The sequence below is a fragment of the Vigna angularis genome, chromosome 3 (assembly GCF_016808095.1).
Source record: "Vigna angularis cultivar LongXiaoDou No.4 chromosome 3, ASM1680809v1, whole genome shotgun sequence".
NCBI classification, from domain to species: domain Eukaryota; kingdom Viridiplantae; phylum Streptophyta; class Magnoliopsida; order Fabales; family Fabaceae; genus Vigna; species Vigna angularis.
In genome coordinates, this window is record NC_068972.1 from 4,124,315 (window position 1) to 4,150,215 (window position 25,901).

The 25,901-nt window shown below is 28.0% G+C and overlaps 3 protein-coding genes and 1 long non-coding RNA gene across 5 annotated transcripts; 2 read left to right on the forward strand and 2 right to left on the reverse strand.

Moving 5' to 3' along the window:
• Positions 1 to 2,200: 2,200 nt before the first annotated feature.
• Positions 2,201 to 5,734, forward strand: LOC108325409 (amino acid permease 6). The gene is made up of 7 exons (XM_017558477.2): positions 2,201 to 2,287; positions 2,402 to 2,635; positions 4,202 to 4,295; positions 4,454 to 4,668; positions 4,769 to 4,911; positions 5,002 to 5,229; positions 5,318 to 5,734. Exons 1-7 carry the CDS (start codon positions 2,236 to 2,238, stop codon positions 5,732 to 5,734), a joined length of 1,383 nt encoding a protein of 460 aa, XP_017413966.2. The 5' UTR covers positions 2,201 to 2,235.
• Positions 5,735 to 6,604: 870 nt separating this feature from the next.
• On the reverse strand, positions 6,605 to 10,486 carry LOC108324217 (uncharacterized). The gene is made up of 4 exons (XM_017557083.2): positions 10,049 to 10,486; positions 9,385 to 9,614; positions 7,493 to 7,600; positions 6,605 to 6,871 (listed from the first exon to the last, which is right to left on the reverse strand). The coding sequence occupies exons 1-4, from the start codon at positions 10,239 to 10,241 to the stop codon at positions 6,749 to 6,751; spliced, it is 654 nt and encodes a 217-aa protein (XP_017412572.1). The 5' UTR covers positions 10,242 to 10,486; the 3' UTR covers positions 6,605 to 6,748.
• A 1,163-nt stretch (positions 10,487 to 11,649) lies between these two features.
• Positions 11,650 to 15,798, reverse strand: LOC108326664 (pyruvate kinase isozyme A, chloroplastic). Its single transcript, XM_017560273.2, has 7 exons — positions 15,062 to 15,798; positions 14,480 to 14,567; positions 14,194 to 14,384; positions 13,488 to 13,606; positions 12,718 to 12,961; positions 12,306 to 12,540; positions 11,650 to 12,200 (listed from the first exon to the last, which is right to left on the reverse strand). The coding sequence occupies exons 1-7, from the start codon at positions 15,599 to 15,601 to the stop codon at positions 11,872 to 11,874; spliced, it is 1,746 nt and encodes a 581-aa protein (XP_017415762.1). The 5' UTR covers positions 15,602 to 15,798; the 3' UTR covers positions 11,650 to 11,871.
• Positions 12,053 to 12,680, forward strand: LOC128195764 (uncharacterized). Of its 2 annotated transcripts, none has more exons than XR_008247603.1 (2): positions 12,053 to 12,192; positions 12,277 to 12,680. It is a non-coding gene; the product is annotated as an uncharacterized LOC128195764 (long non-coding RNA). The 2 variants fall into 2 exon arrangements; XR_008247604.1 differs by having other exon boundaries at positions 12,054 to 12,192; positions 12,265 to 12,680.
• Positions 15,799 to 25,901: the final 10,103 nt, after the last annotated feature.

Consider the following 25,901-nt stretch of genomic DNA (forward strand, 5'->3'; position numbering starts at 1 on the left):
TTTAAATTAGTTCACCCGTGACTTCTATTAATTCCTAAAATATTATGTGTAAGTGTAGTTGATTATTATCATTATATGTAAGTACATATGATATTGTACACAATAGTGCGCAATATATGTTATAAAAAAGACAGTTTTATTTATGTGTAATCTTTTCTAGTATTTATAATGTTTTACAGAGAAATGGAAATTTAAAAATTGTACATATATTAGTAATTATAATTATTATTATATAAGAAATAATCGTCAACTCCAACCATACATAACCTTACCTTTTTTTTATATGCAGTGAATAATAAATTTATACTTCTATTAGGCTTACAATTAAATGTGTTTAAAAAATTAAATTTTAAGCACATTAAACACTATCATATTTATTTTCTTATTTATTAGCTGGTGATAATAATAATAAATCATAATTTTATATCTTAATTATTTATTTATTAATACTCTTCTAATTTTTGTACCATCTTTTTTGTCTTTAGTTGGAAATATTTTGGTTTAAAAGTAATTAATGCGAGACAAAATGACATTGTGTTATTTATTTAATCTAAAATTCTTTGATTAGATATGAGTTCGAAGTCCTTCTTTTAAAGGTAAATTTTAAATACTATATTGCGTGTAAATGTGATATTCTTTATATGTTTGTTAAGTTTGAAATTTATTTCTAAACATTCGTAAGTAATGTTAAAGACTAAGTAATTGAAATTTTGTTAGCTAGAAACTAATTTGAATTTTAATTCATAAATCAATTATAGTTTTTTATTAATAATATATACTATTTTAAATGTTAATAATTTTTAATTTATTAAAAAATATTTAATTTAATTAATATAATAATTAATTATTTTTTGTCTCTATATTTAATTATTATTTAATGAGATTTTTATAGTGAATATTAAATTTTGTATTAACACTACAATAAAATGTTTAAATAATCATTAATTTTAGAGACCAAAACAATTAATCAACTATATTAATTAAGTTATATATGGTTTTATAAACTAAAAATTATAATCATAAAAAATAATCTCTATTATAGATATAAAATATAAATAATTTTTGAATTATAATATAAAATAATGTTTAACGTTAATTATCAATTTTTATTGGTGTTTAATTTTAATTAGAGACTAATTTACATTTGATAACTAATATTAAAGATCAATCTTGATTCTAATATTTTTAATTTTAACAAATTAATTGTTTTTTTTCTTTGTATTTTACCTTTCTTCACTTTTATGTTACAATGCAGAACAATTAAATATTAAATGAAAAGTAAGAATACAATTGACTATAAGAAGTATTATCTTAAATTTTAAAAATGATAAGGAAATGTAAATAATATTTTTTCAAAAGATTCAACTGTTGAAAGAAGAAAAAGGAATAGTGTGATATGAACTGTTATGAAGTAAATCCATGGTATTGGTATGAACTATTTAATTATTCATTAACATGAAATGTTTTTTTTTTATATACAAGAAATAAGATGGTCATGGATAATTTAAGTACTTAATAAATATTTTATACTTATCTATAAATTAGATAATAAATATTATTAATGTAATTAATTAAATATCAATTTTGACCAATTAAACTAACTATTACTATTTTAAAAGTAGAATTTGAAATAATACTCAGCTGTAGTGTCTCTCTTATCCTTGTGATAATTCTTAACAAAATATAATAAGATTATTTACTCTGTGTACAGATTTGTTTTTCAATAATATTTCAAAATCATACACAAATTATTTTCCTATAATGTTTTAAAATTATAATATAGAATTTACAAGGATATAAATTTTACAAAATAAGACAGAAACAAAAATTATTAAAATATAGTGAAATAAAAAGAAAAGAGAGAGAAAAAGCTAATTGGGTGATTGAAAAAAAACACCAATATAAACAAAGCAACTGCTCACATTTTAGGTATAATTTAAAGCATGTTTAACTGCTTATAATTAAGTATTTTATCACAGTATTATTTTAATATAGTAAATAATGAATAATCTATTCATTATTTTATTTTATATAATAAATAAGTTCAGGTAAAACAAAGAATAACACATATTTATGGTCCATATGGTGGCAGTCAGTAGTAATTTAAATAAGGATTGTGCTTATAGTGTTTCTCTTATTCATTCTCCATTCTTATAATAAGAAGATAATACCACTAATATGGTCAATTTTTCAGTGAACAACATATCAGTGACTGAATAGAGAGAAAGAAAGAAAATGGAGTCCCATAACTTTAAATATGAGGACGATGGTAGCATAAAACGAACAGGTAATTCTATCTATCTTCCTAAAACATTATTACATATGAAATCAAATGATTTATTTTTATTTCATCAATTATTCATGTGATTTTAATTTTGTAATGGTTGTGTCGGGCGTGAAGGAACATGGATGACTGCATCTGCGCACATCGTGACGGCTGTTATTGGGTCTGGGGTGCTGTCGCTAGCGTGGGCCGTGGCTCAATTGGGCTGGATTGCTGGGCCTGTGATTCTGGTGCTGTTCTCCCTCATCACTCTCTACACTTGTTTTCTGCTCTGCAATTGTTACAGGTACCCTGACCCTGTTCATGGAACCAGAAACCGCACCTACATGAACATGGTCAAAACTATTCTAGGTAATTTCAACTCTTCATTTTTCTTCTGATTTTCGGAGACCAAATTCAACTTTTTTTTTTTTTTTACTTCACGCGTTTTCTTATTACTTAAGTGTAAAAGAACAGTTTCAAAAAAAATACACAAAATTTATGAAATTATATTAGCTGAGCTGTAAAATGTGTAAGTAGATATTGTTTTAATGATATTATCGTTGACATTTTAAAATAAAGACAACAAACAGACGTTATTTAATGAGTTCATTATTATTCTTAAACGTTAAGTATTGTTTCTCTATACGACTCTGATAAATAAATGTTTTTAAATTGAAATAGCTTTTTTTTAGTTCAAGGTGTACCTAAGATAAAATTTAATTCAAATAAATTTCATGCATGCAGATTTTATATTTTGCGGACAGACAGACATGATTGTATAGTATGTTCATACTTTTTATGTTATCGGATGATAAAAATTTAATATTTACATTAATCTTAATTTTAATTACTTATATATATTATTACCTCTATGTTTGATGTATATATTTTATAATTTGAATGAAAACTGTATTAAACGAGTAATATAAATTATGTATCTATGCGAATAAAAAGTTTAACTATATTGTTGAATAGTAGAGATATCTCCAGTTATTTTTCAGTTAGTAGACTTATGTTTATATTCATCATTATTTTTCCTTACGGTTAAGTATAATACATAATTACGATGTTCAGTGAGATTTAAAATATTATAATTTGAAAATATAACTAAAGATAAAATAGAAATAAAAGAATCTGTGTACTAAATGAAGTATTTTATTATATATTAGTGGAGTGTAGTAACTTTTTTATGATAATAACAAATAATAAAATTATAAATATATTTTTTAAATAACTTTGCAAAAAAAAATTATTTATCTTATAGATAATGTTTTTATTACAGACATTTATTTTGATTTTAAAATTTAAAAATTAATTAAGTAACGGTTAAAATTAAAAACATCAATTATTTAAAAGATAAAATTGGTAAAAGAATATTTTAATTTTAAAAAGATGTTGCTCAAAAAGATAAAATTCAAAGTAAAATATGAACACGAACACGAAAACGAAAATTCTCTTTTATATAATAATATAGATTATTACAGGGAAAATAGGTAAAAACTACTCTGAATTAAAAATTGGTCGATGATATGTTGCCACTGATAAAAAAAATCTTATTTATAATCTAAAATATTAATATTTTAACATTTTTAAATTTAAAATACTAACAAATAATTATTAAAGTGAGTTGTAAGATAATATTTAAGTATGTGACAACTTTTACTATTCAACAATATGGTAAAACCATCGCATGGATAAATTTACTCATAGGTATTTATAAAAAAAAGAAAACAATAGTTATTTTTTGTAATAAGCTTGTTATTTTTATGAAGGAAAGAATTCTGATCTTTTCAAATATTTATGTAAGTATTTATCTATATATTAAAAGAATATCAGTATTGGATGAGAGAGTAATTTAGCAGAATATGGTGTGAAGTATTGAGCATAAGAATGATTTTGAAAGTTATAAACATTGTTGTTCTTGTTTGGGTCCAGGAGGAAAGCAATACCGTTTATGTGGACTAGCTCAGTTCTCAAATCTTGTTGGAGCATGCATTGGATACACCATCACTGCATCCATCAGCATGGTGTAAGTGAAACTATTTCATATTAGATTTTTCAAAATGAGTTTTAACTCATGAGTGCAGTATAGTTTTTAAATTAAATTAAGTTAGTTTTTAAAGTGGTGAAAAAGGAAATAAGGATGTGTTTTGGTTGTACATTATGTGACTGGTGTTTGCGAAGCAGGGCCATCGGAAGATCGAATTGCTTTCACAAGTATGGGCACGAAGCTAAGTGCCATATATCAAATTACTCATACATGTGCATCTTTGGAGCGGCAGAGATTTTCTTAAGCCAAATCCCTGATTTCCATAATCTTTCAGGCCTCTCCTTCATTGCTGCTGTTATGTCTTTTGGTTATTCTTCCATAGGCATTGGTCTCTCCATAGCAAAAATTGCAGGTTCTCCGTTGCATTTAATCAACACATTTTATTATGTACATAACCATTTCTTATGCCACGCATGAATGAATGAATGAATAAATAACTTTGAACGTAAAAGGTGGAAGCCATGTGGATACTAGTCTTACGGGGCTGGAGGTTGGAAAAGACGTGACAGAAATGCAGAAGATATGGTATACTTTCCAAGCAATTGGAAACATTGCTTTCGCATATAGCTTCAGTCAAGTAATGGTTGAGATACAGGCAAGCAACCTTAGCCAAATTTGGTGTTTTATTTCAATTTATACTGTTCTTTCGAGGATTGTTTTGTTATATAAAACTTGATTTCAACAGGACACATTAAAATCAAGCCCACCAGAAAATGGAGCCATGAAGAAGGCAAGCGTGACTGGAATCTCCATCACCACATTTTTTTACATGCTATGTGGTATTCTAGGCTATCAAGCATTCGGCAACAAGGCACCTGGAAACTTCTTAACAGGATTTGGTTTTTATGAACCATATTGGCTTGTTGATATTGGTAATGTCTTCATAGTTGTTCATTTAGTGGGCGCCTACCAGGTAATTCTTTCATCACCAAATTAACTCGTGTTGAGCAATGTATTAATAAAAACACAAGAAAAACACCTGAATTTCACTGCACAAACAGGTATTTTCCCAACCAGTTTATCTGCTTGTGGAAAGTTGGTGTGCAGGGCGTTGGCCTCAAAGCAGAATCATGGCAAAAGAATACGGTGTGGACATTCCATTGGTTGGAACATACAAAGTGAATGCATTCAGGGTGATATGGAGGACAGTGTATGTGATACTCACAGCACTCATTGCTATGATTCTGCCATTCTTCAATAGCATTGTGGGGTTGCTTGGAGCTATTTCCTTCTGGCCCCTGACCGTCTACTTTCCAACACACATGTACCTGGTTCAGGCACAAGTGCCCAAGTTCTCTATGATCTGGATTGGGGTCAAAATGCTAAATGTCTTCTGCTTGATTGTCAGTCTTGTTGCTGCAGTTGGATCAATCCAAGGAATGGTTATAGACCTTAAAACCTATAAGCCCTTCAAGTAAATCCTATGCGTGGTTTATCTCGAGATGAACCATTGTTTGTATCAGTGTCTTTGGTGATTATTTATCAGTTGTTTGGATCATTTTCTTTCAAGTGTTCTCCATAAAAGTTTCTAATGGATTATTAATGCTTTCACAGTAGTTTTTGTCTCTATTCTTTAAAACATGGTCACTACACCAAAGCTGATAGGTTTTCCTTTATGCAGACTTAACTATATTAGTATTTTGGGAAAACATATACAAAAACTAAAATAAGTATTTCAAATATTAGAGGCAAAATCCGAAACTGAAAATATTTTCAGAGACTATAGAAACTTCATTAACATTTTTTATATATTTGATTGTCTGATTCTTCAAGTTTCTTTCCTGTTTCATGTTATTCCTATGTAGCATACTAGTATGAAGATTCTCCAACGAAAAAGGTATATTTAATTTCCATACTATATAATAAAGTTTATTTATTTTTAAAAAATGGTTTTTTTACTCGAAAAGCTGAAGTAAACCAGCTTTCTATCTTTGCGCTTAATCAGAGACATGATACTTAAGTTTCTTTGTTCAATAATATATACACTGCGTATTTACATAAATGCTTACGTAACAACTGCTACATGATTTTCCATACTTTATTAAACCAACATTTCAACTTTCGATGATTTCTTCTTTCTCTTATGTTCAAGAAAGTGCAAGACATTCATCGTTTCCCAAGTTTTTGTGGCTTTCATTTCATCATAATATCGTCTAGAGGTGAGGAATTTTACTTATTAACAGAAAAATAAAGAATTATACGCAATGCTTGATTCTTCTGATGGAGCTTTTATTTAGTTTTAATTATTCATAGGATGTATGTAAAATGGAAAAGGCGGATGTAAAGAATTGAGTCAATGATGAAAGGAAAATAGATAACAGCAAGTTGATCCTGGATGATATTTTACAATGGCACTAAATCAACAGAGGCTTAAGAAAACAGAAATTTGATATATGCAACTAGATTCCTAAGAGGTATGTGTAGTCTTGCCTTTAGTTTAGACGGGGTGCTATCTGTGATATCCTTTCATCTTCTAGGAGTGCGTAAGGGTCCACATATTGTGGAGGTGATACGGCCATCTTGCTTGCATCATGGACAAATGTTGGTCCAAAATACTGCAACAGTAAAGTAAGGATCAATTTCAAAGCCATCTCAAATGCATAGCTCCTATTTATCCACTATAAAGTGATGCCTGAAGTGTAAGAAGAAAATGCCAAAAAGAACACATAAATCATTTCAAGCTAAGAATTCATGTTGTATTCAGCTTTGTTGCCTAATATCAGATATAAAACCACAGGATAGACTAGAAGATAGATGTGTCGAACATCAAAAGCTTCAGCATTATGAAATGAAGTGGCCGCTCCCAATAATTGAATGTACAAAAACAGTTGTACTCACAGGTTGGGAGTTTTCTCAGTTAACCAGACAAAATTCATAGATATGACAGTTACATCATTGGCTGTTTCTACTATGAATTATAATTATTTACATTGAAGTTAAGAATATAGCTTACAGTTATAGGTGCTAAATTGACATAGTTTGCCAATATACTAGGCAATGTTCTTTTGTCCGTCAAATCGTTATTCGCTTCAATTACAAACAAGATAATAGATGAAAGAAAAATCATGTTGTCATTGTACAGATAAGATGGCCGTGATACTGATATACATACAATTTGATGAAGTGATATATAAAAAAATGCACTCATCACATCTGTTGTCAGGCCAAGTACTTACGAAGTATAGAGCAGAAAAAGTTGCAACAATTATGAGGATCAACGGTCCAAATCCCAAGAAGAATGTTCCTCCAATCGTCAAGAGAAGTTTAGCACGAGGTATTAAGCCCTGAAATGGATAAATACACAAGTGATTTCACGGGATTTCACCCCAAAAGGAAATTCAAGAAAGCTCACTTCAATACAACATTATTAATTCTGATTTAGATGCATTCTAATAGGATATATAGATTTGTTTGTTCATATCTGTCGGCCAAAAGACTCCACATAATTTACGCAGTGCAGCAATCGCTACCTTCTCATGTAGTAATATTCGATGCAAAAGAAAGTGCGTCAATATCTAAACTGACCTAACATGGTCTAACAGAAGAACTCTGCATATTATGGAGATCATCATGTTAATTTTTTAATACATATTCTGTTATAAATGCTAGAACAGTGTACTCATGAAAGCTCTTTTTAAGTTACTAATGCCCATTTCACACTCAAATTTAGGGAGTATTTAGTTAAGCAATTTAAATAAATACTTGTTCAATAAGATTTTACTATGAGAGTTTATTTTTAAGCTTCATTGTGAAACGTACTAGAATAAGCTAAAAACAGATTATTTTGATAAGCTTTTCTACAAAGCTAATTAAAATAAGTGAAAAAGAACTTATGAGAAAGCCACAAGTCATGAACCACTATACTTTAATTCATTTTCCACATCCATATCTGGTAAGTATATCATATTCTTAAATATTTCACCGATAAAGTATATAAGACTTTAGAAGAACTATAAAACTCGAATACGGCTACATACGAAACATTGAAGAATGTACAGTATACAAGTAGAAGCATAGTCCATTGGTAGGGCAAAAATGGAAATTATTCTCTTCACAAATGATTTCAAGAAAGAAATAAGACTGATACTATTTCTATTTGTCAACAGATAAAGAAATAATTCATGATGAAAATGGTTAATAAATTCTATTTTGTTTTAGTAATGCATAAAAACATTTTAATTTGGATTTGCAGAATATTAATTATTATGTTTTATAATTTTTTTAAATATCTGTATATTAATCTTACACATTATATCTTATGTATGTTTAGAATAATTGTATCTAATGCATCTCTTACTAGAAATACTTACAGTATTCAGAATCATAACATAAGTACAAATAAGCTCTGCAAACATTCCATTAGTCCAATGCAATCATTGAAATTCATAGTAAGAAGTATGGAAGCTGTATTTCTACATGAAGATTCAGAAATGAAAAACTCAACTTTAACAACCTATTATTTTCTTAAGTCTTTAAATAATAATAATAATAATAAATCATGCCGTTAGAATTTAGCTATGAAATCTTACATCTTTAAGAGAGTTATTTGTTGCAAAACTGATAAGATTCGATCTTATTTTGAAAATTACTTAAAATTCTTACTAATTCTATGCACTCTGCAGAAGCCATTTGAATTTTAATTTCCAAACATGTGATGTCTCAAAAGGCACTGTGTTCAAAATTTATCAGCAGATCATGTTTGTTGATTTGGGTAACAAAGCCAAAAGTTTATATAATTGGACTTACTATTTATATAATTGTTCATCAAGAGAAGATTAAAAGGTATAGAATGTTTTGGGAATAAGGTTGAAACCAGTGTTGTAAGTTGACATTCATTATTCATAGCTGAATTTCAGTACTTCTTGAAATGTTCATCCTTCCTGTGTTTTCTTTGTCCTCCCTCCCCATTTCCACTTTCTTGCTTCTCACCAATATAAAAATTTTAATTAGTATTTTTTTGTTCAACACCAGATAACAAAGACAAACTACTGCCAACAAAACCATAGAAACAACATAGTTGCTTGTTTATAAATTGTTTAAGGAAAAGGAATGTTAACAATGAATCAACCTCAAGACCTTCACTGTTCAGGGCCATAGATCGTTCTCTCTGATTTTCTAGACTCCTCTCAACATTGGTTGAGACAGATTTTCTTTTGGGGAAACCTCTATCTTCCTCATTCACGAACACCTCTTCATCAAGTTCATAGTTGCTTTGTTTGTAATCATCAAGCAATGATGTAGGGGTCATACCTCTCCTCTTCAATTCCTTCATAAATAATGACTCCGGAGGCTCTTCACCTGAAAACACAACAGAAGCAGGATGATGAGACAAAAAGGTAAAGTTAGTCACTTTGATGTTCTCTTTAACCAGTTGTAGATTATAATCCGAACCCCTTCATTATAAAATCTACTTGTCTGGCCAAAACGTAATAACAAACAGTTTTTCTTGATAACCAACAGATAAAATGCCACACAGACATGGTGAAAGCACAAGAACTCATCCTACATCAGATGAATATACATAAAAGGGAAAAAAGATCTAAATTTTATTTTAGTAATCTGCCAAGGAAAGAGAGTGGAAATCACAAATACAAGTAGTCAAACAAATAGAGCTAAGAAATTTTAGTAAACTTCTGTATTATTTCTCACTAAAACTAGAATTATAACAATTTCGAATAACAATCATTAAACGAGACTTGAAAATAAAATTTAAAAAACAAAATCAAACTTGCCATTGTTTTGGCTATTGGACTCTTGGGAACTACAGCAGACCCTGAAAGCGGAAGACTTAGAAGAGGTGAAAGTATGCAGCTTTGCGATCCCTTTGTGGAAATAGCATGGTAGGTGATTGTTCCACGTAGATTTTCTGGGAAAATTATATTGCGAAAGGGAAAGTTGAGAGAGGGTAGGTCTCAGAGAAGCCATAACTACGGCACAAAATTTGAAAAGACAGACAAACCCAAATGAATGAAAGGGGTTTGGTGGCAGAGAGACGTGAAAAGGCTTCTTCTAGAGGAAGTAAGAAGTAGAGTGGAGCTTGCACCGGCAAGCGCAGTTTAGAGTGATAGAACTAAGGATGGCTAATGTGAGCGGGGGGTGGGTCTGCGTTTGTGGTGAGAAAGAAGTAACCAGTCGTAGATTTGCGGTCAGAGGCTGCTGACAACATGGACAAAATAATCATGATTTTTGTTTCGCGAATAGATTTCCTTCACTATTTATTTTATTTTTTATTCTCATAAACTCCAATCAATTTGTTCCTTCCACGAAAATATGGCAAACTATTTTGGTTGGCTTGTGATGATACGCAGTTAACCAGTTTGTCTTTTTTCGGTAAATTTAGAAACGTATTTATCAGCTTTATCAACAATAGTAAAATAATGCACAAGAATTCAAATACACATGTATACCTACTAATATTATTATACTTTAATCTAAATACAAATATTTGTTGTCAGTTAAATCTTTAAATAATAAAAATCAATTTTGAAATAAAATTTAAATTCAAAGAGATAAAGATAATAAAGTATACAAATAAAGATAAAATAATTATTTGAAATGATGGAATGACTTTTGTTTATCAATTTAGATAATACTTGACAGACCCTTTAATTAAGAGTCACTCTCTGAATTATTTATCTAATATATTAAAACATAAGAGTATAGTTCCATTTTTTTTCAGAGAATCTCATTTAAATTTAATTTCATTGAAAATGATTTTGATTTACATACACTACATCAAATTAAAGGTATCTTTTCTAAAAAATAAACTTTAATGTTATTATCGGTTAATTCTGAAAATAGTGTACATACCAATAGTTTAAGGATTTTTTTTTTCTTTCATTTAATCTCAAATCGTGTCTATATATATAACATCTTACTCTTTTTTCATTTTATTTTGGTAGCATATAAGTTTTGGAATGGATGAGACATTTCGAAATGGGAAAACTTTTACTAAATTTTATAGTAAATAATGAATATCTTAAAAATTATATAACAATAAGTTTTAGTTGATTAAGATATTTGAATAGAAACTAAATTCTAATTTACGTTCTCAATAAACTACCTATAATCATAATAGAGGGAATGCCATTTTTGAACTTCACTTCGATAATCTTATCTTTTTAATTATCCACTAACTAACTGTGTAACTACCATTTACCTACTACTATTTTCAACTCTAATAGCAAGGGAGAGACAATTGGGGAGATCCCTTTCGTAAGAATATCATGGAAAGACGAAACTAAGTATTGGATTCGCGTGTAAGCAAAGAAGCTTGCCAATGTAGTACTCTGTAAGTTCATCATAATCAAACAAAGTTGATCAATCAAATATAATTCGATATAATAGTGCAATTTTCTTAGTTAATTATAATGGGCAATTCACGAAGTGTAATTCACAAGCATCTTTTGAAAAGGGTTTCAGAACTAGCTAGAGTTCTACAGATAAGAATTTATGAACTTTGTTTTACATGAGGACAAGAAACCAATAATACAATACTATCCAAGCCTAGAAAATAAATGGACACGTGTCCCTCAATATTTTGCAACCTTGCGTTTTAGGCAATAGTCTTCACCTGAATTGATTGGAGAGCCACAGGAGAGGATCGTGTGTGAGCAATATCCGAGACCACTAGAACAATATCTCCTTGTCTGATCAATCCTTTGGATTCCATAAGTTGGACGGACTTTGAGATGTTAGATTCAGCATCATCTGATAAATCAACCAGAAGGGGTACAACCCCCCATAACAGATTCAGAGCCATGCGGGTACTTTCATCGTCGGTGAAGGCAAAGATAGGAGGATTTGGGCGGTTGCGTGATAGAAGTGATGCCATGTGTCCATGCTTCGTGTACACAAAGATGGCATCCACACCAAGGTTGTTGGCTGCAGAACAAATGGGTAATTTTTTATTTTTTATTATGATTATTAGACTCTAACCGCTGCGCAGAATACATAATAGAATCAAGTGACAAGAAGAATATGAAGTACCCATTTCAACGGCACAATCACATATTTGCTCAGTGATGCATTCTGGCAATTCTGCTCCAAGTTGGTGATGGTTGAGAAGATTCTGCTTGTTCTCCTCCCGATTCCATGATTCCATTCTACTGCTAGTCATATCCAAGACTGCCAAAGCTTTACGCCCATATGACCCAATAGCTGATTCACCAGACAACATCAAAGCATCAGCATACTGTCGAACTGCTTCAGAAACATCTGCTACCTATTAAATAAAAGCAAATATTTGTGAGGTAAGAACAGAAATCCAATACCGAACTGGAAACATATCATCATAGAATGGAATTCTGTCTTAGTTTCCTAGTAACATGTCTTCTCAATCTAAGATATTGTTTATTCAACCAAGCTCATAATAATCATCCTGGAAAAAGATTGATTTTACCTCTGCACGTGTTGGGGTTGGATACTCGACCATTGACTCAAGAAGCTGAGAAGCTACAATCACTGGCTTGTTTAGTTGTCTGCATACGTAAATTATATCCTCTTGGACTGTAGGAATCTGTTCAAGTGGTATTTCGACCCCAAGATCACCCCGAGCCACCATGATTCCATCAGAAGCTCGCACTATTTCCTCAAGTTTATGAAGAGATTCTAAGCTTTCTATCTTCGACAAAACTTTAATGGATCTGAAACAATTATATATAACTTAGCTAAAATAACTTTGAAATAAATCCATGGAAGAAAATAATGTTGTAGCTTAAACAGGTGGATTTGGTTAATTATCGAATAACTATGCTGTTACCAACAGTATTATCAGACAGACAGCGATGGCAGAGGAAGCTGGACACTAAATTTAATAGCTCAGCCTATGCCATTTTCGACCACAATAGCTGCAATTTACCCTAGGAAATAGAACTGAATAACCCTCTTGAAGACGAAAATATGACACCACTAGGTGAAAATGATTGGGGGTTGCATTGTAGTGCAAGTGCCAGACACGAGCGTTCTTATAGGACTTCAAAGGGAAAACGAGGAAAATAAAATAGACATAGTGACACTGCAGTAGAATGCTTGCGATACTTAGTATACTCCTAGCCACTGGTACGTCATTTTGTACTAAAAAATAATATTGACATCCTTTTAGAGGAATTAACGATTACGCTATATTGCTAAACCATATAACTATTCCTTTTTGAACGTGTGCTTACTTACTTGGTTGACTTCGTGGAGAGGTAGTTCTTTAGATCCTTAACAGAATCAGCGTGATTGACAAAGGATAAGGCAAAAAAATCAACACCCTCAGCTATACCGAGGTCAATGTCAGCCCAATCCTGTGGATGTAAACAATTCAAACTTAAGAGAGAAAAAAACATAAAAGGGTAATATTTTCAATTAATAATTATAATTATTCAAAGAAAAATACAAAAAAAAATAAAGAGGTTCGAAGAGACAAAGTCATTATTAGTTTTTAGTAAAGTATGAATACGATTTGTTCAGTTCAGAAAAAGGTAGTTTCTCTACATTGTAAAACAGAAAGGTTTATTGTATTGTCCGAGAATTTAATGAAATTATTGCATATATGGTTGTTGAAGAAACATCAATCCAGCCAGTTCTTCCAGATCTTCGGAATGGGTTTTGAGGAGCAAACTTGGGACTTTGGAAGGATCAATATACTGTACAATCTATCCATATATTGAAAAATGTAAGCACTGATTCTAGAGGTAATTAATATATCATTTCACCAATTTACAAAAGAAAATATTAAACATGAGTTTTGACAACTGTTGACATTGTTAGCCTAGGAATGCTTTCAGAAAATCAACGCCATATATGTAAAGAAATAACTGCAGAGTGCTAAATTTATCCTCCGTGATCTTCGTTAAATGAGCAGGGGAAGAAAAAACCGGAATATGCATACCTTTGTTGATAGAGTGGGGAGCTTGTAATTCCTCCTCACAAGCTTTCCATCTCTCCAGAAACTAAATTTGGCTCCAGGAAGGAAAAGACCAGCATCAATGCACTTACAATGCAAATCATTTCCTTTCTTTTCAACGACTTCAAAGCAAGCCATTCCACCATCAATAACAAGTTCATCACCAACTTCAATATCTGATAGACATTAACTAAGCTCAGTACTTAAATGCATAAATACATTGTGAAAGAAAAGGAAGAGTTGGTTCTTCATTCGTTAAGCAAGACATCACCTTCAGAAAAACCTGTATAGTTTGTCTGTACTGTGAATGGGCGAGAACCCTCAAAATGCTCAGCAGTAAAATGCCAAATTGAACCTTCCTGAGATGGAAACAAAAACAATACACAAAAGTGCATGTCTCCAAATCAGTTAAATCTAGTAAGTGTGATCATATAGGACAATCTATCACAAAAAAGCCTTTCACAAAAGAATATAAACATAATCTTCTAAATTTGGATCTAGGTCTACTAACTTAAACCCAAAAGACAGCTCGTGAAGGAAAACTTGCTCCATATCTACATATTATGTTACTTTACCATGTCACAAGTGAAGGTGAGATCTCTAACACTCTCTCACACTGAGTACTAGATAGTTTGCAAGGCTGAACATCTATGAATGATACGATAACAATCCAACGAGGGGTCTGATAGGGCCAACAACAGCCCCTGGGATGGGCTCTAGCAATATATTATAATTTGGGTTTGGGTTAACTCAATCCCAAGAGCTAACTCGTGGTAATTGTTACCCCCATTAATATATACTATTTTTTTAACATATAACAAGTGAATGTTAAACAAAAGAAAAAATAGCATACTTCTACTTTAACCGAGGATGAGGCTCCATGATCAACTACATGAATCTGACTACCTTCAGTGTCAATCATCACAGAAACACAGAACCCTTTCTCCTCATTCAACTTCTTGATCTTCCTAATCACATCACGGTGCCACTCCCTGGTGCCATGGCACATGTTGAGCCTGGCAACATTCATGCCTCCTGAGGCCAAATTCTCAAGTTCCTCCAAAGAGCTGCAAGCAGGACCAATTGTGCAGACGAGTTTGGTCTTCCGCAACCCCGCAAACCCCTTTACCGTTAACTCTCCCTCTGAAACCACATCCAATCCAGAATTTCCCTGCAAAGCCTTACTCTTTGAACTCCCCACTCCCACCTCCACAGCAGCACGAACCTTAAAGTCAAACCTTTCATTCCCCTTCCATCTCCCTCTGTTAAAACGAAATCCGAGGCTGGTGACTCGGCCGCCAAAAACCCGATTCTTGAATTCGAGCGGAGCGTTCCCAGCAACACTCACTACACTTAGATCGCTCGCTGATGCAACTATTGACTTCAAAACCATTTTTATAAGAAGCTAACAGAAGCTTGTTTCTGGTTACAGTATAAATTTAAATGGAAATGTGGTATCAGAGATTTGAAATTTACGAGGGTTTAGTTGTCGATTTCAAGGGTTTCTTTGTAAACACCGTCAGCGTTGAGTTTTGGCTGCCAAGAAGAAGGGAGTAGGTTTGGGAATGGGGAAGTTAGCTTTGGTTATTTATCATCTAATGGAAAACAAATGTCAACCCAGGACTTCATTCGTCAAAAAATATTATTTTAATCACAGAGAAATATATTTAATCTTTATTTTTTTAAATATTTACCATTTAATGATATTATACTGAATTATTTAGTTAATCATAGTAAAATCCAAACTATGATTATTATTTAATGCGATGAATAGATAAGTGGATTTAATTCAATTTAAATTAATTTATTTTCAAAACTTTAGTGAAATTTAATTATTAATTTGTATAAGTGTATAGATTTAGTTTTTCTAATTAATTTTTATTATATTTATTTTACTTGTTATTTCAGTTAATATTAGAACAAAAATGTATTAATTAAGAATAAACATATGAAATATATCAGGTTAACTGAACTTAATAAAATTTTGTTAAAAAAACAACATTTTATTAAAAGACTAAATTTCAATATTTATAAAATTAAAAATTTAAATTGAACCAAAATTTTAAGAAAAAAAAATTAATTTTTACTAAAGATTAAAAAGTTTAATATTTAACAATTATTTAATTCAATTAAGTTTGACATTTCAACTAAAGATAAAATAATTTAGATTAAACTCTTTTATTTTTCCTTCTCTGTCTTTTTTACACTCTCATTTTCACTTTTTAATCTATCACAACCTTAAATTTAAAATTTATTTAATTATTTAATTATAATTATATTTTATTAATTAATTTAAATTGAATTTCTCAAAGTTATGTTAATCTTGTACTTTTTAATAAACTGATCAATCCAAATCATATTGATACGATGTTTTAATTTGGACCACAATCGGGCCGGTTTTCATACTGCGATCATATACAGGAATAACACGTTTTTTTATGCTTGTTTCATCCTACACCTCCAAGATATTATCTGCATCCCTACGAATTATATTTTTAATCTTCTAACATCTCATCCTACACTTTTCACTTTTTTTAAATTTTCATTTTCAATTTTAATAAATATTTTTTCATTTTCTTTTCTTTCTTATGCACCACCTTAATAATAATTTAATTTAATTTAAAATTTAAATATTATTTAATATAATTTTATATTTTAATAATTATTAAAATATGATTTATATTATAATAATAATTATATTAAAAATTTATAAATAAAATAATAAAAATAAAATTAATAATAATAAAAAAAATATTTATAATCATGTATTTAAATATATTAAATTATATTAAAATATTAAATTCAATTCAATAATTATTAAAGTTTTAAAAAAATAAAATTTTGAGAAAATATGTTAATCGGATATAGATATCCGATGAGTAATATTACGGATATTCATCTGATGAATAATTGTTTTTAGAAATTTATCTTTTATTTAAATTTTAATAATTATTTAATTTAATTTAATATTTTAATATAATTTAAATGTATTTAAATATTTTATTTAATATAATTTTATTTGATTTTAAATAAATAATTATTTTTAAAATTTTGTCTTTTATTTAAATTTTAATAATTATTTAATTTATTTTAGTATTTTAATATAATTTAATATATTTAAATATATTAAATATTTTATTTAATATAATTTTTTATTTATTGTTATTATTTTTATTTTTATTATTTTATTTTTATACTTTTAATATAACTAATATTATAATATAAATCATATTTTAATAATTATTAAAATATAAAATTATATTAAATAATATTTGAATTTTAAATTTAATTATTATTAAGGTGGTGTAGAGTGTTTTTAATAAGAAAAAGAAGAAAATGAAAAGATATTTTTTAAAGTTAAAATTGAAATTTTTGAAAAAATTGGAGGTGTAGGATAAAAATGAAATGTTAGAAGGTTAAAAATGGATTTTTAGAGGTGCAGGATGAGATGTTGGAGGTGTAGGATGAAACACTCTACATTATATTTATAATCAGTTTTTATAACACTTTACAATTAATTTTAAATTTTCATTATATCATTCATCTTATTTTGTATTAACTTTTATTTATGGATAATCAGTTTTTATAACACTTTACAATTAATTTTAAATTTTCATTATATCATTCATCTTATTTTGTATTAACTTTTATTTATGGGTCTGCTTTATTGTGAAACATATTGTATTTTGTACGAAATTTTAGTTATCATTTTGGTTTAACTCATAACTTTTTTCTTTAAAATTTTTTTATTTTCATATTCTTTCTGCTGAAAATTAATATATTGATGATTAAAAATTTATATTTTTGTGACAGTTGTTAATTATTGTATGTTTTAAATTATGGATAGAGTTCATTTTAAATACTTAAATTCCTTAAATTTATTATGTAACAACCTAATCATAAAATAAAATGAGTTGAAATTTATGAGTCAACTTAACCCATCACAATTGGAGTTGGGTTAATAAAAAAGTGTGAAATTTTGATGTAAGCCAATTTTGACATCGCTCATTAAGAATTCGGTTTACTTGGGTTGGCTTACCAACCTACCTATTTTTTTTTAATTAAAATGAAATTAACTAATTATTCAATAAAACCAAAAATATTGCAACTCAAACCCTTGTTCTGTCTATACAAAACATTTTTTTATATCAATTGATTCAATTATTATTGTTTTAATTTGATGGATTAAAATAATCTATTATAAGAATCCTAGAAGAAGATGGTGAAAAAAAGTTAAGTGAGCAAATGACGTAGTGGGTTAGACCAAATTCAAATGTTTTTGAATCACTAATAAATGAGCCGAGTTTAATTGTCTCACTAAATGACCAACCCATAATAAATCGAGTTGAGTGGGACCGAATAAGCTATTTTGACAACATTAATCATAATTATAATACTAATTAAAGTCTCATTTCATTTGTAGATCATCATATAGCAAATATTTATTCAACCAATAAATCTATAACAATGTTCAAACATCATATCATACCAATATAACACAATTATTAATAGTACATTATGTTTTGTTTTTAGTTTATTTAAAAAATATATTAATATAAACTTTTCTTTATCTATTTAAGTAATCAATAAAGGCCTTAATAGTATTTTTTTGTCCTTTTTTTATATTCATTTGTTGACTTGCTTTCAAGTTAAATAATTCTATAATTTTATAATTTTTAATTAGATAGTATTCTAATTATTAATTTGACCTATTTTTTTCTTGTTCTTTCTCTTTTAGTTCTCTCTTTACTTATAATTTTATTTTGCATCTCTCTCACAATTATATCCTATCATGTGGATGGTAGCAAAACAAGAAACATATCCAAATGATTGATTTTTGTAGAATAAGTTCAATTTTATTTTGTATTTTATTTTAAAACTCGATAACTTTTAATCTTTCAAATACTTGGATAACTTCTTTTAATTTTTACTTTTGTTGTTCTTAGAATTAAAAGTTTATAAGTAATTTTATTTTTGAAGTTCTAATGTTTTTGTTTTGGATTTTAAGCAAACTTCAGGTAAAAGAAGTTAATCTATTTACTTCAATTTATTTGAAAATATGGGAACTTATTGCATTGTTAATTGTTAAAACAAAAAATCTTATAGATGATGGAATTAAAATGGTATTTGACTAAATAAGTTTTGGTTTGAAATATTTTTATGCCGGTCTTGAGTGCAAGAACGCTTTCGGAAGTATATCATATAAACATGGTTTATGGTTATTGAAATGTTAGAGAGATTGAATTATAATTTTTTAGAAGTTAGGACTTTTCGAGTTAATATGCTTGATTGGTTTGATTTTTTAGTTCATTATTTTATTTACAGTTATCTTTCGGTTAAAATTAGTAAAAAAAAGTTTAATTGATATTAATAAATATTGTCAAATACCATTAATTAATATTATTTTAAATTAATTTTTATCATGATTTTTAAATTCTTATTTATTGGGTTATTTTTACGACATTAGTTATTATATATTTTTATTAATATTAGTTGAAAATTTTCTTCAATGGTCATTTATAAAAGTAATCTTAGTTTGTGTTATTGTGTTTTTAAAACAAACCATTAGAAAAAGTAAAACATGTATAAGTTCTTAAAAAATGCCACTAGAAACATGTTGATAAATCAATTAAGGTACATTTTAATTAAAAAAGTATAGTTCACATATATAAAAAAAAATTCTCTTTCAATATTTGTCAAAAAAAAAGTATATTAATATTGAACTATAAATATCATTGATCTATAAAAAAAATTAACTATACTATTTGAAATAAAAAATTAATTCATATGAACATCAATAATAATAATCGATAATTAGTTATCTAATATTGCAGTATTGTATAGATCTTTAAACTGATAACGTCTAGATTAAAATCAAGACAGAAACATAATAAAATTAGAAAAGACATAAATTTGTTTAAAATTCAAATTTGAAATTGTGTAATTTAGTTACGCAAATAAAATTATAAATTTTTTACTCTTAATGAGATTTTTGCAAATTTGGTCTATAAAGATGCTTTGAATGGGAACATGTGGTAAATTATTTCCTCAAATATTATTAGATGCTGAATGACAAGAAAAGTTCTCATGTTCCATTAAAAATACCTATATCTTTATAATATTAATACAAGGGATTGACTTTTTTTAATGAGTTTAATCATTTTCGAGGTCCCTAATCTTGCTAAGAAGTCTCAATTAGGTTCTTAGTTATTATATTTTTTTTTCAATTGGGTCTTTATTTTCGAAAAATTAAAGCAATTAGATCATTGTCGTTAGTTCCGTACTAACACCGCCGTTAAAGGAAGTGCTACGTGTCAGTTTTTGGTTTTTTTCAATTTTTTAATTATTTTTAATTTTTCTTAAAAAATAAAATTTAAAAATGGCACGTGTCAAACTGATATTGTGTCACGTGACAATGACATTGTGACTTGGCACTAACAGTGCCATGTGCCACTGTCAGACCACATGTCATTGCATTAGTTTCAGTTTGATCCTTGTATTTTTTATTTTGTCTCAATTTGGTCTTTGTATTTTTATTTTGTCTCAATTTGGTCATTCTATTTTTATTTTATCTCAATTTAGTCTTAATTTTAAAAATTAAACAATTTTGTATCTCTCCAAATTCAAACAAAATTTAAATTGTATATAAATCTTAACAAATATTTTTATTATAAATGATATTTTTATTAAATATTTTAACAAGATTAAATTTGTTTATATTTTTATTTAATTAATTATATAAATGTTAATTATGTTATTTAAATATAACTATAAGAGTTAAAAGGAAACATAGACATATGGGAATTTTCGAAATGATTTAGCTCATTGAACAAATTATTGATGTGAAATTTTACTTTTTTTAATAAAAAATTGGAATTTTTTTTCGTGAAAATAGTAATTAAAGGTGATTTATTCTTTCATGATCTTCCATGAAAACTTTCTCCACGAAAATTCACACCAACATGTTAAGTCAATCTTTTTTTAAACCCTTATAGGTATATTTAAATAACATGATTAACATTTATATAATTAAGTAAATATAAATATAATTAAACTTAATCTTGTTAAAAATATTTAATATAAATATTAATTTTCATAAAAGTATTTGTTAAAATTTATATACAATTTAAATTTTGTTTGAATTTGGGGAAGGACAAAATTGTTTAATTTTTAAAATTAGGACTAAATTGAGACAAAATAAAAATAGAAGGTTCAACTTGAGACTCAATAAAGATACAGGGACCAAATTGAGACTATGCAATGACACGTGGCCTGACAATGATACGTGGCACTGTCAGTGTCATGTCACACTATCATTGCCACGTGGCACAATATCAGTTTGACACATGACATTTTTAAAATTTATTTTTTTAAATAAATAAAAGTAAATAAAAAATAAAAGTAATTACAAAATAAATAAAAAAACTGAAACTAACACATGGTCCCTCCTTTACGAAACTAATGGCAAAGACCTAATTGCTTTAATTTTTCAAAAATAGAGATCCAATTGAAAAAAAAATAATTGAGAACGTAACTCAGACTTCTTAGCAAAATTAGGAACTTGAAAATGATTAAACCTTTTTATAATGTACACAATTTTCTTTAATTTGTTTTAATAATTTTTTTAAAATTCAAATAACTACTCATAATTAGAAAATTATTTTTAATTTTAATTTATTAATAAATATTATTTAAAATTTAAATAATAATTCATAATAAAAGGCAATTTAATCAATAAAAAATTCATAAAATTTAATTATTTTTATAAACACTTTTTTTACAAAATTTATTTTGCATTTTATTAATATTTTTTATTTTAATATTTTAAAATTAATCCAAAACTTGATAAAAGTTTTGCTACAATAAAACAAAAATAAACACTTGTAATTAACAAAGAGATTTCTATTGGTCACGAATGATATGAATACTACACGAAATGTCTTCTTCAAAATTATGGAAAATGAAAGAACGGAATTAGGAGTAACAGAATGGGCAATCGACTTGTTTAAATCTGATTTGATTTCGGTATGTAAGAAACAGGTTGGGTCGGGCTGATCCACACACATAAGATCATGTGCATGTTTTTCGAGTTGGTCAGTCGAGTTGCAGGTTTTTCGAGTTGGTTCTCTCACGCTCAAAACACTCATGTCAAATTGTATTTGAATAATTTATCACTTTTTTAATATAACATTATTAATGTCTTTGATTGTCGAGTTAGCATGAGTGTTGTAGTTAAAGATAATAAATTCTTTACATTTAAGTTTTTTTTAACTATGTTAAACTGTCGAACTATCCTGTTGAGTTTAAAGTGTTGTCATAAGTGAGGTGAGTTCAATATATTTAAAATTTTTGATGATATTGGGCTGACCAAACTGACCTACTGGACGAGATTGGATGTGCCAGACTATAAAAAAAACCGTTTCGGTCAGCTTATTTTACAAATAAATTAAAGTTAATGTAGAAATCTTGGGTAATGCCAACACAACACATGTGGATAAGATAATACTGATACGTAAATTAGCCAGGGTTGCATATGATACAATAGAGTGCGAAGCTTCAATTTCACAAACCAAACGTTGACGATTTCAAATTTTATGTCCTATTCCGTTCATAAAAGGACACTATCGTGTCAGTAGACAGTATATACGACATCAACAGATAAAATCTGATATGAATTATAATTAATGCCAAATTATTCTTCATCAAAACTATAAAGTTAATCTGCATGCGTACATATTTGTTTTTACTACTTTGGCCTGTAGCATCAAATGTCTGGTGTAAAGACAGCTGTGGCCTATGTTTTTCAATGACCATTTAGCTTATACAAATTCTATCTATCCATTAATATTCAATAACTTGGATTAGCAACATGCAGAGTTTCAAATTATATCTTCCGACAAATGACGAGCTAGGTCTTACGTAGTCTTAAAAAACTAATTTCTGGTATGAATATGGAGATTTTGTCACAGTCAATCACTCCTGTGTTTATTATTATATTCATCAAATTGCTAGCTATAATAAATTTTCAAAACAACTAAAGCCATGATGGTGAATAGAGCAAAGAGTTCACTTCAAAAAACTATTTCCTCATAGTCATGAAAATTGGCAATTTCATGAAACTAGTCATTTAGCTCAACAACTTACTAACATCGGGAGATTTCAAATTATTCTGACACTAAATGGAAAAAGGCTATATATGTGTAATATTTGTTTTTCTCTTAGCTTATAGAAATATTCTTCATTTATTTATGCGGATAATATGGTGGGATTTAGATAGAATCCAATGCCCCAGTATGAATATAAGATATGATTCCTGGCATCTCAACCAACACCAAAGACAAGGGGTTATTAAAATAAGACACAACCGTACGTAATAAAAAACATTATTCTAAGACATAAGATATTATCATCGTCTCTAACTCAAAATTTTAAAACAATATTAATTTTCTTCTTTATATTATACTATTTTTATTTTTTCTTAAGTTAACTTCATGCTTAAATTCCTAGCAAGAAGAATATTTTTGGTACGCAGCTCCTTGGACTAATGTAAGGTCGGGGTGAATTTAAGGTCCTCCAAAAGCCAGAGTTTTAATTGGGTGTACTGCACTGATGTCAGATGCCATGCAACAGGTTTGGCATAATACTATTTTAAATAATGAAAACAAAGTTGATGACGGAATTTCAAGGAAAAAGAAGATGCTATAATTAAGTCAACTGACAAAATGAATAAGTTGGAGCATGTGAGGAATATGGTTCACGTTGCTGCTTATCTTTTACACTTATAAAGAGCAACAAACACTTTTTATGACGCACCTATTTTACCATGTGCACAAGCCTAATATCGTGTTTGGACGGAACAAAATAAAATAGAGGAATTATACAAACATGTGTTTTTTTTATCTGGTTTATTAGTTAGAAAATGAAAAGGAAAAAAAAAAGTGTTAGGAGTTTTCTGTTCACAATCAAAGTAACATGTTATGAATTCTCCTCCATGTTGTAGTCGTTTTTTACCATTCTAAAACGTGCTATCATTTTGAGTGTTAGAATCGAATTTATGTCCCTTTCAAGATGATAGTAGGAAACCTGGAAAATTATTGTGATTAGGTCAGGCATCTCTTTTGTCAAACTATAGGTAGATTGAAAACATGTCATAAGAAGATTGCATATATCTATAGTGGTGCCCTAATTTACCAAGATCGGTTTTAATAGTAAAATAAATAATAAAAGGATAAATGTTTCAATGAAATGCTTTGATGTTGAGCTAGATGCTTCAAATCCCTGTTAAATTAGATGGTTTAAAGTTATAAATTTTACTTCCCTATAAGATTAGTTGTAAGTTCTTAAACTGTTTAATAATAATAATGAAATACTTAAACGTTATATTTGATATTAGTTATATCCAAAATTTGTTTTGGTCTTGTTGGGTTTTCAAGTGCATGTTCATTTTAAAAAAATAATATTCAGATGTCTATGTCGTATTATACAAAAAATATTGTTTATGTTTAATTAACTTTTATTTTTTAAAATGTATATTTTTAATTCACTTTCTATTACCTTCTTTTATTTTGGATACTTAAATTTGTATGTTTTTTCAATTTTTACCATCTGTATGGTCATCCAGTCAACTAATTAATGAGTCAGACCTAATGATAAACTCATTATAATATTTATAAATATATCTGACGAAGAAGACACGTGGACTTTAATTGACTAATCTTTATTACAACATTATTACGCAAACTCATTTACTTGAGCGTCGAGTGCTTTTGCAGGCATCATCCCCACAACTAGAACAAGGAGAAGAGAACAACGTAACATAGAGGATAAAGCAGACAACTTTGAATGTTTTGAGTTAGGGATCACAACTCTACCGAAACATAATCTTTTATACCTTTTCATTATGTTTTTATCATTTATTTTGTTCATTTTGTATAGTGGCACGTTTTATGTATTACAAAATGCAAAATTTTATTATGATGAATTCTTTTTTGATCGACAAAATTTTATGGTGAATGTAAAATAATATTGAAATATTAAAAGTTATTAATCAATTTACACTTATTAGAATAATGTTTTATTAACAACAAACCCACACATTTCTTAATGTGTAGAAAGCAATATGACAGATAAGATAACAACCATTGACAAAAAAATATCAAACATTATGGATCTCATGTGAGTTTTTATTGTTTACCTTTTAATATATTTATTAGTATTATTGGAAATTTTGGTATATATATATATATATATATATATATATATATATATATATATATAATCTTTGAATTATCCATATAAAACATGAATTTTCGTTTGTTTTCTTGTTGTGAGCACCAAAACATTTTAAATAAGTTATGAACTTTTAAAAATATTTTTATCTGAAATATATTTATATTTTAAAATTAAATAAATTTGATTTTTCTCTCATTATTCTAAAAATATAATGCATTTATTATCTTAACGTATTTTCATATTTATGAAAAATATTACTACATTGATCTAAAATTCTATAATAAAAAGTTGATGACAGAAATAAAATGTCCATTGAAACACATAAAAATATAAAATAAAAAATATTATAAATACAAAAAAATCTATATTTTTAACACTTCAATATGCAGTAAAGGGATTATTTTAAAATTATTTGTACAAATACAGATGTCTATATTATAATTACGTATACAATTGATGTT